Raw genomic sequence first — 12,287 nt, 5'->3', positions numbered from 1 at the left:
AAAAGACAATGGCATCCACGCCACCACCGCCAAAGAGCAGCTATGCCTGCGCAGCCCTTCGGCGCATCCAGACCGTCGACTTCACGCCCACACCCGAACCCTTAGACTATCCACCAGTCTCCTCCCTCGGCCGCACATCCTACGATCGTCTTGCCCGCGCAAGCCCCAAGCCGTGCCCAGAAGAGCCTCTCCCTTCCTCGTCGCCCCTCGCTGCCCCCTACCTCGCCGACGCCACCTCCTCGACCGTTCTCTATCTCGCCTACGGCTCCAACCTCTGTGCCCAGACCTTCCTCGGCCAGCGCGGCATCCGTCCCCTCTCGGCCGTCAACGTCTCGGCCCCCTCGTTGCGCCTGACGTTCGATCTGCCAGGCATCGCCTACAAGGAGCCCTGCTTCGCCAATACCGCCCCTCGCAAGATCCCCAAGCCGCCCAAGATCCCTCCAGGGCTGCCAGACCCGCCCGCCGTCGTCATCCCACACCCGCCGCCGGGGGTTTCGTTGCCCCCTCCCGCGCAAGACAAAGTTGGCTCTGTGCACCCGAGAAGGGGGGACATTGCCCACCACGAGAGGGTTCCTGGCGATCCGCAGTGGGATGGAGGCCTGATCGGCGTTGTTTACGAGGTTACACCAGAAGACTATGCAAAGATTGTGAAGACGGAGGGTGGTGGCTCCTCGTATCAAGACATACTCGTGCCGTGTATTCCGATCCCGACCCGACCCCCTGGAATCCCGGAAGATCCGCCTTATCCAGGTCTACCCAAGCCCTTCCTTGCGCACACTCTCTATGCGCCTCGACTTCCCAAAAAGCCTGAGGACGGAGACGATGGAAACAATGATGACGGCGACGACAGCGATGGCGACGATGACGACGATGGCCCACTGGACAGACTGAAAGACTGGTGGAAGAAGCTGCTGCTTCAGCCTGTCCGCCCTGATCCAGAGTACGCTCAGCCCTCGGCTCGGTACCTCAAGCTCATCGTCGACGGCGCGGCCGAGCATGACCTGCCCGTGGAGTATCAGCGATACCTGGCGAGTCTGCAGCCGTATACCATCACCACACGTCTCCAGGCTCTGGGGCAGTTCTTGTTCCTGGCACTGGTCGGGCCTTGGTTGGCATTGTACCTGGGCCTGTCGAGGGTGCTGGCGGATGATAATGGCAGGGTGCCAGTCTGGCTTGGCCTGGTCATGGACACTTTCTTTCACCTCACGTGGGGTCTTTACGACCGGTGGTTCAAGCCCTTGTTTGGCGACGGTGAGAGGACAGTTGAGCAGGATGAAAATGTGAAAAAGAGGCCGCTGCTGTTGTGGAAGCGAGATCCGGCTGGTGATGAGGAGAAATTGGAGCCTCTACATCATTCATGAAGCTTTGTAAGTTGCTAGGCACGAATGCATGTCTCTGTCGCCACACTGGATGGTCATGCTACTACGAGCAACACTTGGTGTTAAGAGTGCAGAGGCCTCACTGATGAGCGAAGAAAAGGAAGGAAGCATTTCTGCATTCTATTCATATCTGTGACATTTAAGTACGCCTTGGACAGCTACGGATTTTATAGTATAGGCCACATCAATGAATGTGTATCTTGAGCAATTGCCAATCCTAGGGCGATTGGCAGATGAGTAAAATACATTCGGTGTGTCCTGGTCGAAGCAGCTGTGGCTATGAAAGAGTGACGACGGTAGAACGAAGGTTGACTGCTTCCTATACGGACCGTGACACCTGGAAGAGAGTTCATCAATAATGAGTATAGCATAGATAGTCGTTTTCAAGGCCGTCGTAGTATCTCTCCTCTTATACCTAGGTTTGCATGGGGGAGGAAGATTCAGATGTACCATCGAAACTCTGTTGAGCAGCCCCGCCTGGAGTGCAAGGTCTATAGTATAATCAACCCTAATACTGGTAATAGCTGCGATAATATCACTCAATATCTCCACCTTAAGTAAGGTCGTAGTTATGTATAAGTTATGCATGGAGATGACCAGATGCCTTAGAGTCAAATTAGAAGGGAAATGGAGAAGAAGAAGGAGAGAGACACGACCGGACATACATCCTACGCATTGATCACTTGGGTGAGTACAAGGGCACGAGATTTGAGGACCCATTTCATGTACCCCCGTCAATCCGTCTATCGCAAAGTGTGTTCAAGTAGCTGGTGAGAACGATCTCATAGTAGACACAACCAGCCAGAGACAGATACTATTTTGACTGCCATAGGCCGCCGGCCCAAGTCCTTGCAAAGTCATACAATCCGGCGACATCGATGTTCACATCCAACACACGCCCCACGGCCGTGTCTCGTTTCAAGAGCACGGCCAGTGGAATGGGCCGAGCAGCACTGCAGCGTCGATCACTTGGGGCAATTTCCAAAAAGTTTTTGGCAGTTATTTCTGCCTATCATCGTAAGCTTATTACTCGGCTGCACTTTACTTTTCTCCCTTCTCTTCCCCGCCTTCCGACGGTCAGACTACAACGACTCGGAAACGCCCAATTTCAGGAGGGTCGGGTCCGCCAACTTGACGTGTCTTGCGTTTCTTGCAGACGCGTCAAAGCTTTGGTCGCTTTTCTGACCCACGTCTCTGTACCGTGGACTAAATATCGGACGAGTACATAGTATACGCAACGTTCGTGGTGGGGATATCTGAGCACATTCTGCCCCTCTCCTCGCCAGTCAAATGTGCCTCGAGTCTTTGCCAACCCCATGATTAGGTCTGCCACACTTTGGTCGCGACTAAGGGGTCTCGAAACTTTGATCGACAAGCACAGATGTCTGACCAGCATTCCCTGCCTCAAATTCCCAATAGAGCTGAAGATTATGAGGCCGAGATTTAGACGATAACTGCAAAACACGGTAGCGGCCTGGGCTCATCACTATCATGATCGGATGCCCAGACTCGTTGAGACTATTTGATGTTTCTTGCGGATTCGCAAAGGCCTCAGGCTTGCGCAAGCAATGTGACCTTAATATCGCTAACATCCGAGCTAGAGAACCACTTGTACGAATTGATGCCGTTTTATGTCCTAATTCTAGATCACCCCGAAGGGTTGATGTTTGGCAATGGTTGCGGGGCTTCGCAAGTCAGTCGTGGTCGACGACGCTGACGAGAAAGTACTCAAAATACCGCTATTGAGTGAAATATCATATCAAGGATCATCTGTATAAAGGGCAATAGTTCCTCCCTCCTCGTGAGCAGTGACTATGAGGTATGAACTCAACTCTACTACTGTAATTATCCCTAGTCATAATTGTCATTTGTTGTACTCGATTAAACTGTGTATTGTTCCTCACTATCACCTTCCACCTACATTGAACCTCATTTGCTTCAATAGCGCGGGAAAGAAAACAAGAAGAAAATGCACTCCAACATCTTCCTCCTCCTTGCCACTATGGCTTTGGTTGCCACTACCCAGGCCCAATGTCCTGCTATCTGGGGCACTGTGGCTTCAGACCTCAAGTCCAATCTCTTCTCGACTTGCAACAATGACACCCGGGCCGCAATTCGCCTGCCATTCCACGACTGCTATGCCGGAGCCTGTGATGGGTCCATCATTCTCAGCGATGAATGTGCAACACGCGCTGAGAATGTACAACTCGTGGATATTTGCACCACTCTGGGTGACAAGGCCACCGAGTACAATGTCAGCGTGGCGGATCTAATCCAAGTCGCGGGTGGTAAGCTGATGTCCTCCTCCTCTCCTGGTTCTTATACAATCCTTAAAACATGTCTCAATCATGGTAATTATGGACAAAATTCAACTGACATCCTATTCCAGCTATTGCCGTGGCACAATGCCCTCCAGGGCCAACGGTGACGGTGCAAGTCGGCCGAACGGACACCTCGACTGCCAACCCAACCGCAATTCCCGGTCCCAACACGAACGCCACGACCCTCATCGCCGGCTTCGAGGCCAAGGGCTTCACGGCCAAGGAGCTCGTAGCCCTCGTCGGGTCTCACTCTGCCGCCAGGAGCCTCGCTGGTGTTCCATTCGATACCACGGTGGACAAGCTGGACAGCCCAACCTACTACGGCGAGGTGCTGAACGGCACGCAGCCCGCCAGCATTGCCTCCGACCAGGATCTTGCAGAGAACAACGCGACCAATGCTGCGTGGATTGAGTACAGAGACAGCCAGAGCACATGGAACACGGACTTTGCAAGTGCCTTTGAGAAGATGGCACTTCTCGGTGTGGACGATACGGGACTCGTGGATTGTACCAGCACAATTTTTGGTTAAAACTATTCCATGACCGAGTTTCATTTTCTGTTTTTGGTCGAGCAACTTTGCAATTAATATGTATAAACAAATGTCACGACACATGGGAGGCCGCTAAAAATTCTTAGAATGGCAACGACATTGGGGGAAAGAAGTGTGAAAGAATAGTTCTATTAGTATCAGGTTCCAAATGAAGGGTATCTATGATAATACATATGAAAATCCAAGTTCAAAAAGAAAAGAGAGAAACAAGACGGAGAGAGACAAGATGAAACCCAAATAGTCGTTACATCGCTATGATACCAACCCCCAGAATTTTGTGAGTCCTTCCCTATGCTAATACCCTATTTTGACTGCCAATCACGGAGCTCCTGTTACTCCTTATCCGAGATTCTATAGGGCTAGCCACCCCTCCGGCTCGAGATAGTGGCCTTGGCCTCGTGTTATACGCCATTCTGGGCACGCGAGGCTGTCTCGGCCGCATCGCCATTTCTCGCGTGATCCTTCCTGATCCGCCCACAACCAGTTTCTTGTGCTGCGCCGTCGCCGCTGCCCTCTGTGCATCTGCCTGGACCACGTCTCCATATTTGGGTGGTGCATCTGGGTCGTTGACCTCAGACACAGCGTCAAGTGCCGATGTGATCTCATCGTCTGTGTGGGCTGTGCTTGCAAAGGAGTGCACTCTGGGTCCTGGTCTTGTGAGAACGCCACCAGGCGGCCTGGGCTGGGCTCCATGGATCGAAGGAGCTGGTGAGGACGGCGACGGCCCCTGCGGCTGCGGTGAAGGGTAGCTTAGGCCTGACCCTGGCGTCAATGTGGCAGACGTCCTAGGGCTGACCACTGAGCTCCTCGTCAGGGGAGTCAGCTCCACCTCTTCCTGGACACCAATGAGACCGTCGGTTTCTTCCAGATTCTTCAGGTATTTCTGTCGCGCCAACCCCCGAGGGCGCAGACCTAACGGCGGTAATTCTGTGCCGGTCTGCCTGGACAGCTGTGATCCAATGGTCGCTATGTGGACTGCATCCAGCCTTGACCCAAACGTGGGCATACGATAGATGAAGACGGCCAGCATAATCAGGGCCAGCATTTCGGCCAGCATCAGAAACGACACGACAGCCTTGGACGGATTTCGCATGTTTGGCCGGATGACCGACGTCCCATTACTGACGTAGATGGGCCGAGCGCTGTCAATCTTGGATGAGTCTGTAGTCAGTACCAGCAATGCCTCGTTGGCGAGGTACATGCCCGCCTCCAGCGCATCTTCGGTGCTTGTGTTGTATCCAAAGCCAGAGAACCACTCTGCCACCAGCTGACTGACGTCGCCAACGATTCGGGCATCTGTCTGGTTGTAGGTTCCAAAGTTGTAGCTCTCCGAGGTCACGCTGGGGACCTTGCCTGGATAGTTCAAAAAGCTACAGTCGAGGTTGGCCATGGAGAAACCGTTTCGAAAATAGCCAGTGTATGCCGAGAAGGGAAGTCCCCGCAAGCAAGCAGCAACGAAACCATCGCGCTGCTCCTGGACAGTGCTGGCATTTTGGACCTGGTAGAACCAAGATTCATTTCCCAGCATGGCGTTAATGAGAACGGTCAAGGGCCCCGGCGTGGTCTCGTTCCAGCTGTTGAAAGGGTCGGCCCCGTAGTGGAAAACAAGTATGTCTGTCGCGTTGCGAGGATTACTACACAATTTATAGTTTTGTGAGATTTCTGGCGTTCCAATAAACAAGGTAGTTTGATGTGTTCTTCTTGTCTTGGGGATCAAAACTTACGACTCAGCAGGAGGCTTGGTCGACAAAACCTCAACATCGTTAAAGTCAGCCTCAAGCACAGCCTGGCTTGGCCAATATTCCAGCAAATCTCCGGCATTCCCTCCATTGTGGACATCTGGAAGCTCAAAGTAGCCTCGGGTCGTCGTCGCCACGCAGTGAACAGTGAGATTGGTCAATGCCGTCATCTCAAACATGGATATGTTCGTGATGGGGCTTCCATAAGGAATGTAATTATCCACCCACAAATCCTCCACAATATCCTGTCGATTTCTGTCTATCGTCCAGGGTGTTTGGATGTAATTTCCCGGAACGCAGAAACGGTTTGTTGTCTCTTCGCTGCTGAACTCGCCAGCGAGTGGGTTGGTTCCGGGACATATGTCAGGGAAGGAGGATCGAGGCACGATTTCGCAGGATGCTGTCGAGTTGAATCTGATGGCGTGTTCTCGGAGCATCCCCGTGTTGAAAGTCTGAGGAAACGCGCTGACGAAGAACGGGATCGATTCGATGCTCGTCTTCTGATAGTAGAAAAGGGTATTGCCTAGATCTACAGCCCAGTTATCACCCTGGCCAGCGATCTCGGGCCAGATGTGATTCAGGGTGTCCAGGTCTGTAAACGTTGGTAGCTGCTCGCGAACTTTGCGGGCGACCAGGTTGCCAGGCGTCACGGCCATGTCTGCTGGTTCAGGGTCATAGCCGCCAACCACATAACCAATGTCTCTGGGCTTGTGGCAGGCGGGATTATCATTCTTTGAGCGTGGAACATCGTTACATGTGGCGATCTGAATCTGCTCCACGCGAACAGCTGAGATCTGCAACATAGGTATGATCATACCTGCAATATTTGGTTCTCTCAGGTCAGCAGGCCCCCTTGAACTGTTCTTTTTACATCTTTAAAAAAAGACACCAAATAGAAGAAGAGGTAAAAAAAGGTCACAACTCACTCAAGACAACCAGCGTAGCACCAGCACTTGCCCACCACGTATTTCGATCACCGTTGATCCTGATCCAGCATTGGTCTGCCAGGGAGAGCAGTTCTCGTGCGCTGATCTTCTGTCCAGGACGGACATTCTGCACAAAGGCAACAGAGGCATGAGCAAGAACAGCAGTGACCACAGGGAATGCCAGTGCAGACGAGAAGCACGCCAGGATGTTGGAGGCCCGCACCCATCTTGGCACCCATGCGATGTCGTTGGCCGTGTACTGCCCAGAGTCCTGGTAAGAGGACCCGTACCATGTCAGAGGTTTGACGTCCAGGACGCAGATGATGACCCAGGGGATGATGAACAGTGGGAGATAGAGAACAAGGAGGACAGCCGTGGACCAGTGATATCGAACGAGGTTGGGAGGATCCACAGGTGGCCGGCGAGGACGTGTTCTTTCTCGGACCGAGACTCTGGGTGGTCCACCCCTGGCAAGTCGGGTCCGTGGTGTTGATGTCGACGAGATGCCTGCGATCCTCGTGAGGGTTTGTGTACGCAAGCTTCGTGACGAAGCTTGTCGGCCATATGAAGGAGAGTGAGGAGACAGGGTACGGGACGGAGTCCGCGCGGTGGTGCTCGACGTAGTAGCAGCCTCAGATGGGGCTCGACGAGGCAGCGCTGGACTCGAGAGGAGGGTATCTGGTTGTGCTGGCAGGCGAGGGGATGCCGGCGGAGTCCCGGCGCTGCTGACGGCGCTGGAGCTCGAGACGGCCCTGAAGGGCGTCGTCATATTTTTTGTCTTCTTCAATGCACGACCATCTGCCTCGCCTGCTAGGTGGCAGGCCAGGGCGAGGCGGCAAGGCAGCTGGACTGGCCTGGGTTTAGGCTGAGAGTGACGGCGACAAAGAGAGGGCTCAGCTGATCAGCTGTGGGCTGCGTACGCGTAGCACTGTCGGAGCCACGGTAGTGAACGCCGGTCATCGTCTGGAAGGATTTGATGCTCTGGCCGTGTGGGAAACGGCCGAAAAAAGACAATGGGAAAACACCGAGGTCTTTGGGCGGGGTGGTTGTTTTCTGATGGGCCCCCTGTAGTAGTGAAGCTGAGCGACTCGACCGAATGTCTCATGCGCAAGAAAGTATGGTACCATGCATATCTGCAAAGGCAGGTCCATGCAGCATGACCTGAACACCGAAAATGAATGCTGGTCAACGAGAGAGATGCAGGGCGAAAACGCATAGAGAAGCAGCTGAGGAGAAAATGTACGGCATGTCCGGGAGTCAAAAGAGCTTGTACTTAGCCAACAATGAATGTTGCCAGGTGTGGAAAGCGGAAGAGTGGGTTGATGCTCAACGATGTCTGTGTGGGCTGCCCCTTCGAGGCCATAAGCATCCATTCATGAAATGTCACTTGCCTCTTTGAGGCTGAACATCTCTCCGGGCCTGCATGAATGCGGCACGTCAAAATCCAGCAATTTGGTCGGCCGGTACGGATAGTTTCCCAGAGTTTTTCTTGCACATTTTGTGGACACGAGTGTGTGACGAGAGTAGCTTGAATTAATTGTCAGCTGGCAAATACACGCCTGGCATTGTTGCGCGTGGCTAGCTACTAAAAGAAATGCAGTGCAACTGGACATGAATCAATAAATGGTTCCTGGTTAGGGAAGATAAGGCATAGAAGTAGGAAAATCCATCCCATACGTGATCTACCTAGAATATGTGCTCTATTGAGGTCCAGGAAATCGTTCTCGAGACTGGCTGCAAATGGAGACAAGACATGATATCAGTCAATTTTTCGAACCCCGAGTCTAGGTCTGTTTAGGAAGGAGACCAACCTCTCTCTCAGTCTGTGGACAGGCAGACGACAAGCATAATGACATAATAAAGAAGGAATCAGGATATCTGAGAGTCCAGAACTCATCTTGTTGGACACTACTTTAGTTTTGAGTGAGGTTGCATAGAACAGTAAAACCCCTATGATGGGGTTTATTATTGCGTGATGCCGAATGATGATGCCCGAGTGAAGCTGCTATCCGTGCATGTGCAAAGCCGCGGTACATAACCTGATGCCCAGCCGTACAACCGCAGAATCAAGTCTTATCGATTACTCAGAATCTTCGCCGAACAATTATGAAGTTTCTAGTCGTTTTCAAATGGCTTTGTACTACTGATGGGATGCTGATCAGGGCTGTTATAGTGCTTTGAAAATTGTTTTAGGCGTGTCGCCACTGCAAAAAGGTAAAGAGAGAAGGCAAAAATCAGCTCATGTAAGCAAAGATTGTCCAACGAGTATTTTGCCCTTCAGAAATCAGTTTTAGCTTGTTATTTGATGAAATGGGGACGACGTTTTAGCAGCTCTGGTCTTCTCGCAGTCATCAGTGATCACCGCGCTGACATTCAGATGATTACAAGAGCATGCCCTTGGGAGAATCCAGCTGTTTGAGATAGTGTTGAACTGTCAGACCTGGGCAAATCTGTTCGATGTAAATTCGGCCGAATAAAATATCCATATAGGATACAAACCATTCTTGAAACATCATTAAAAGTGGTAAGTGATACTCAGTAATTCTAGCGCAATAACAACCTTAACCATGCGTGAGACTTTAACATATCTTTTTGTGTTTGCACAGGCATTGATGTGGGCAACTTCGTTCATGTATTTGTCTTATATATGCACTCTACCTGTAATCCCTAAGCTGGTCCAAAGCGATCATGTGATAGGCCAAGACCCTCTCATAATATTGTGTATCTCATCTCATTAAGGCAGTTGAGGAGCAAATATTACCGACCTTCACTTCTTTGTCAATTCCTCCGCAACGGCAACATACGAGCCATTCCTCACGTCCTCCAAGATCCCTGGCATCTCGACCTTCCAGCCCAATTCTCTCTTTGCCTTCTCACCACTCGCCCTGTTCTCATTCGTCAAGAACATGACAAGGAAAGCGGGCAGGTTCTTCTTGAGCGCCTCCTCCTTCTTCAGAGACACTACGGGAATGCCTAGCACATTGCCCATAGCCTCTCGCAGTTCTTTCATAGTGACATTTGTCTCGGCGCTCCCATTGTACTCCTCGCCAGCCCTTCCCTTCTCCGCCACGAGCAGGTACAGCCTAGCCGCGTCATCGACATGCACTGTCGTTGTGCGTGTGGCACCATCGTCAATATAGAAAGCATTTCCTGCGGCGGCAGCGCCCTCGAGGAACATCTTGACACCAGAGCCCCCGCGTCCGTAGACAAAAGGAGCAAGGCGAATGCACATGGCCTTGACGTCCGTCCCGGCGGTGACGGCCTGGGCATGCTCAAAGCACTTGTGGCGTGGCAGCGGAGTGTCCGTCTTGATTGGTGCCGTCTCGTCTGTCTCTTTGCCATCAGGATCTGGGAGGACGGTAAGAGTCCCAGAGGTGATGATGAGGGACTTGTCTGTGCTGTCAGACGCCTTGAGACCCATAACCATGGCGGTCACGGCTGGCCGGTCGATGGCCAAGACCTTGTCATAGGGGGTGTTGAAGCCCATGCGGGAAAGTGTGTGCGCAAGGTGCAGGACAAAGTCGGCCTGGGCTGCCTCTGCCTGGAGCACGTCCAAGGTCTCGAGGCTCCCGCGAACGGCAGTTGCGCCGAGTGCGGCAAGTTTAGCATCGCTTGTCTCGCTGCGGGACAGCCCACGGACCGTGTAGCCTTTGGCGATGGCGAATTCTGTGATCACGGAGCCAATGTACCCGGAGGCACCAGTCATGAAGATGCGTTTTTGAGTCATCGGGCCAATGGTTCTTGTTCCTGGGATTTTGGTAAGGGTTATGTAAACAGGGTGCACTTGGAAATTGTGAGATAAGGAGACATTGTGAAGCTATCCCTCACCATCTTAGGCAGAGGACTTCGTCATATATATATGTTTAGACAATGTCCATCAGCTCTATACTGAATCCCCTTCATCTGCATTTGGCTTAATGCACAGCAAGACTTCTTAATGCAGGCCGGAGATGTTTCCTTAAGTCCTTGAGATGCTGGCTTACATCTCCATAGCTAAGTCCGAACACTCCCACGTTAGGCACACACACACACTGCCAGTGTTGATTGCGGATATTAGATCAACGGACATTAGATCAACGTATTTCCATATTCTCAAATCCGTTGATTGCTCGGTATTATAGACGAAGCAGAAATTGTTGTGAGGAAAAGGCACGTGTATATGCTTTAACAGTCTAACATTACGCTCGAGTAATCATATCTCGTCTAAGATTTAAAGACTATGAGAAGACTTGTGTGGCTTCAACGCAGGACTTGGTTGTGATTGCAAGAGCTTTCCCATAGGACGTAATGCTAGCAGACACTCACGTAGCCCCGGCTCACACGAGGTCCATTGCCTTTGACTTCGTTGAGGCTAACATTCAGAAATGGGAGCAAACTTGCCACATTGCTCAAATCATCTGACTTCTCTTGCCGGTCCATGTTCCTCTCTCGCCAGCACATGCTCAGACCTTCAGGTCGTATTCCTCGGCCCCTGTGAGTACAGTAGGAGTATGGAAATCGAAGAAAGGTTCCGCAGCGAAATGGATGCGGTCCATATGTCCTGGCCACATGTGTATAGATGCTCGTACTTATTGTTTTCTTTCTAGGCCGAACAAACTAGCCGCTGTACGCGCATTGTCAAAAATTCAAATATATTGAAGATTTAAGTAGATTTGTAATTAGCTCATTACATGTGCATTGCCTTCAACTAGGAAAAGGCTCGTGCACCTTTCTACGTCGGGAACTTCAACGGCTGCACGAAGCCCTGCGGCAACGAAGAGAATAGGGTGAAAGGAATACTTTGGCTGGAGGGTGGCTGGGAATGAAACTGTCCACGACTGCGGCCTGGAACAACACCGTGATCGGTGTGCTGAGACTGGACGAATACCAAAGACAGCATGAGGACTGGGACCAGGCCCAACGCTTTTCTTTTATTACTGTAGCTGAAAACTGATCATCCTGTTCACTACTGCTTGCTTGTGTATTTGAAGCTCATCCATCCATCACTGAATAGATCAATGCCAGACCTGTGTGGTACAGGATGCAGCATGGGAGTGGTGGATTTAATCAGTCGTTAATGAAGTTTATTGAGTTCTGCCGTGCCGCAGGATCCCGTCGGGGTCCTGTCTCATTTCTTACCGTTCAGAGGCGTGCGCCCCTGTAGATCTTCAAAGGCTATCACTTTTGTGACGCGTATCACACTGAACGTGCCGTAAACTAATGAGCTTATGCCCGTCGCGGCCCACTCAACCCGAACTGCTGCTGAATTCTTGGAGGAGGATAGCGTTCTGACGTAAAAGGTACAAGCGTTCATCTCGGACGATTTGTCTTTTCGTCATTTCATTGAATGAAGTGGACTGAATGATTCGGCCCAGGTATAAACAGTGTCAACG

At 51.6% G+C, this 12,287-nt stretch overlaps 4 protein-coding genes across 4 annotated transcripts; 2 read left to right on the top strand and 2 right to left on the bottom strand.

Moving 5' to 3' along the window:
• Positions 1–107: 107 nt before the first annotated feature.
• On the top strand, positions 108–1,268 carry M406DRAFT_231949 (uncharacterized protein; the record flags this gene model as incomplete). Its single annotated transcript, XM_040915889.1, has 2 exons — positions 108–491; positions 567–1,268. Coding segments are annotated over 2 exons (1,086 nt in total), but the record flags the coding sequence as incomplete, so codon positions are not given.
• A 2,113-nt stretch (positions 1,269–3,381) lies between these two features.
• M406DRAFT_264622 (heme peroxidase) lies at positions 3,382–4,229 on the top strand (the record flags this gene model as incomplete). The annotated part of the gene is made up of 2 exons (XM_040917674.1): positions 3,382–3,667; positions 3,769–4,229. The coding sequence occupies 2 exons, from the start codon at positions 3,382–3,384 to the stop codon at positions 4,227–4,229; spliced, it is 747 nt and encodes a 248-aa protein (XP_040773791.1).
• A 135-nt stretch (positions 4,230–4,364) lies between these two features.
• M406DRAFT_108045 (uncharacterized protein) lies at positions 4,365–7,973 on the bottom strand. Its single transcript, XM_040915279.1, has 3 exons — positions 6,916–7,973; positions 5,975–6,776; positions 4,365–5,884 (listed from the first exon to the last, which is right to left on the bottom strand). Exons 1-3 carry the CDS (start codon positions 7,682–7,684, stop codon positions 4,540–4,542), a joined length of 2,916 nt encoding a protein of 971 aa, XP_040773790.1. The 5' UTR covers positions 7,685–7,973; the 3' UTR covers positions 4,365–4,539.
• Positions 7,974–9,682: 1,709 nt separating this feature from the next.
• On the bottom strand, positions 9,683–10,642 carry M406DRAFT_341953 (putative NAD dependent epimerase/dehydratase; the record flags this gene model as incomplete). Its single annotated transcript, XM_040921719.1, has 1 exon — positions 9,683–10,642. One exon carries the CDS (start codon positions 10,640–10,642, stop codon positions 9,683–9,685), a length of 960 nt encoding a protein of 319 aa, XP_040773789.1.
• Between the last annotated feature and the right edge of the window lie 1,645 nt (positions 10,643–12,287).

Source organism: Cryphonectria parasitica (genome assembly GCF_011745365.1).
Source record: "Cryphonectria parasitica EP155 unplaced genomic scaffold M406scaffold_7, whole genome shotgun sequence".
NCBI classification, from domain to species: Eukaryota; Fungi; Ascomycota; class Sordariomycetes; order Diaporthales; family Cryphonectriaceae; genus Cryphonectria; species Cryphonectria parasitica.
The sequence above is the reverse complement of the archived record's forward strand: the minus strand, read 5'-3'. Positions and strand labels throughout refer to the sequence as shown.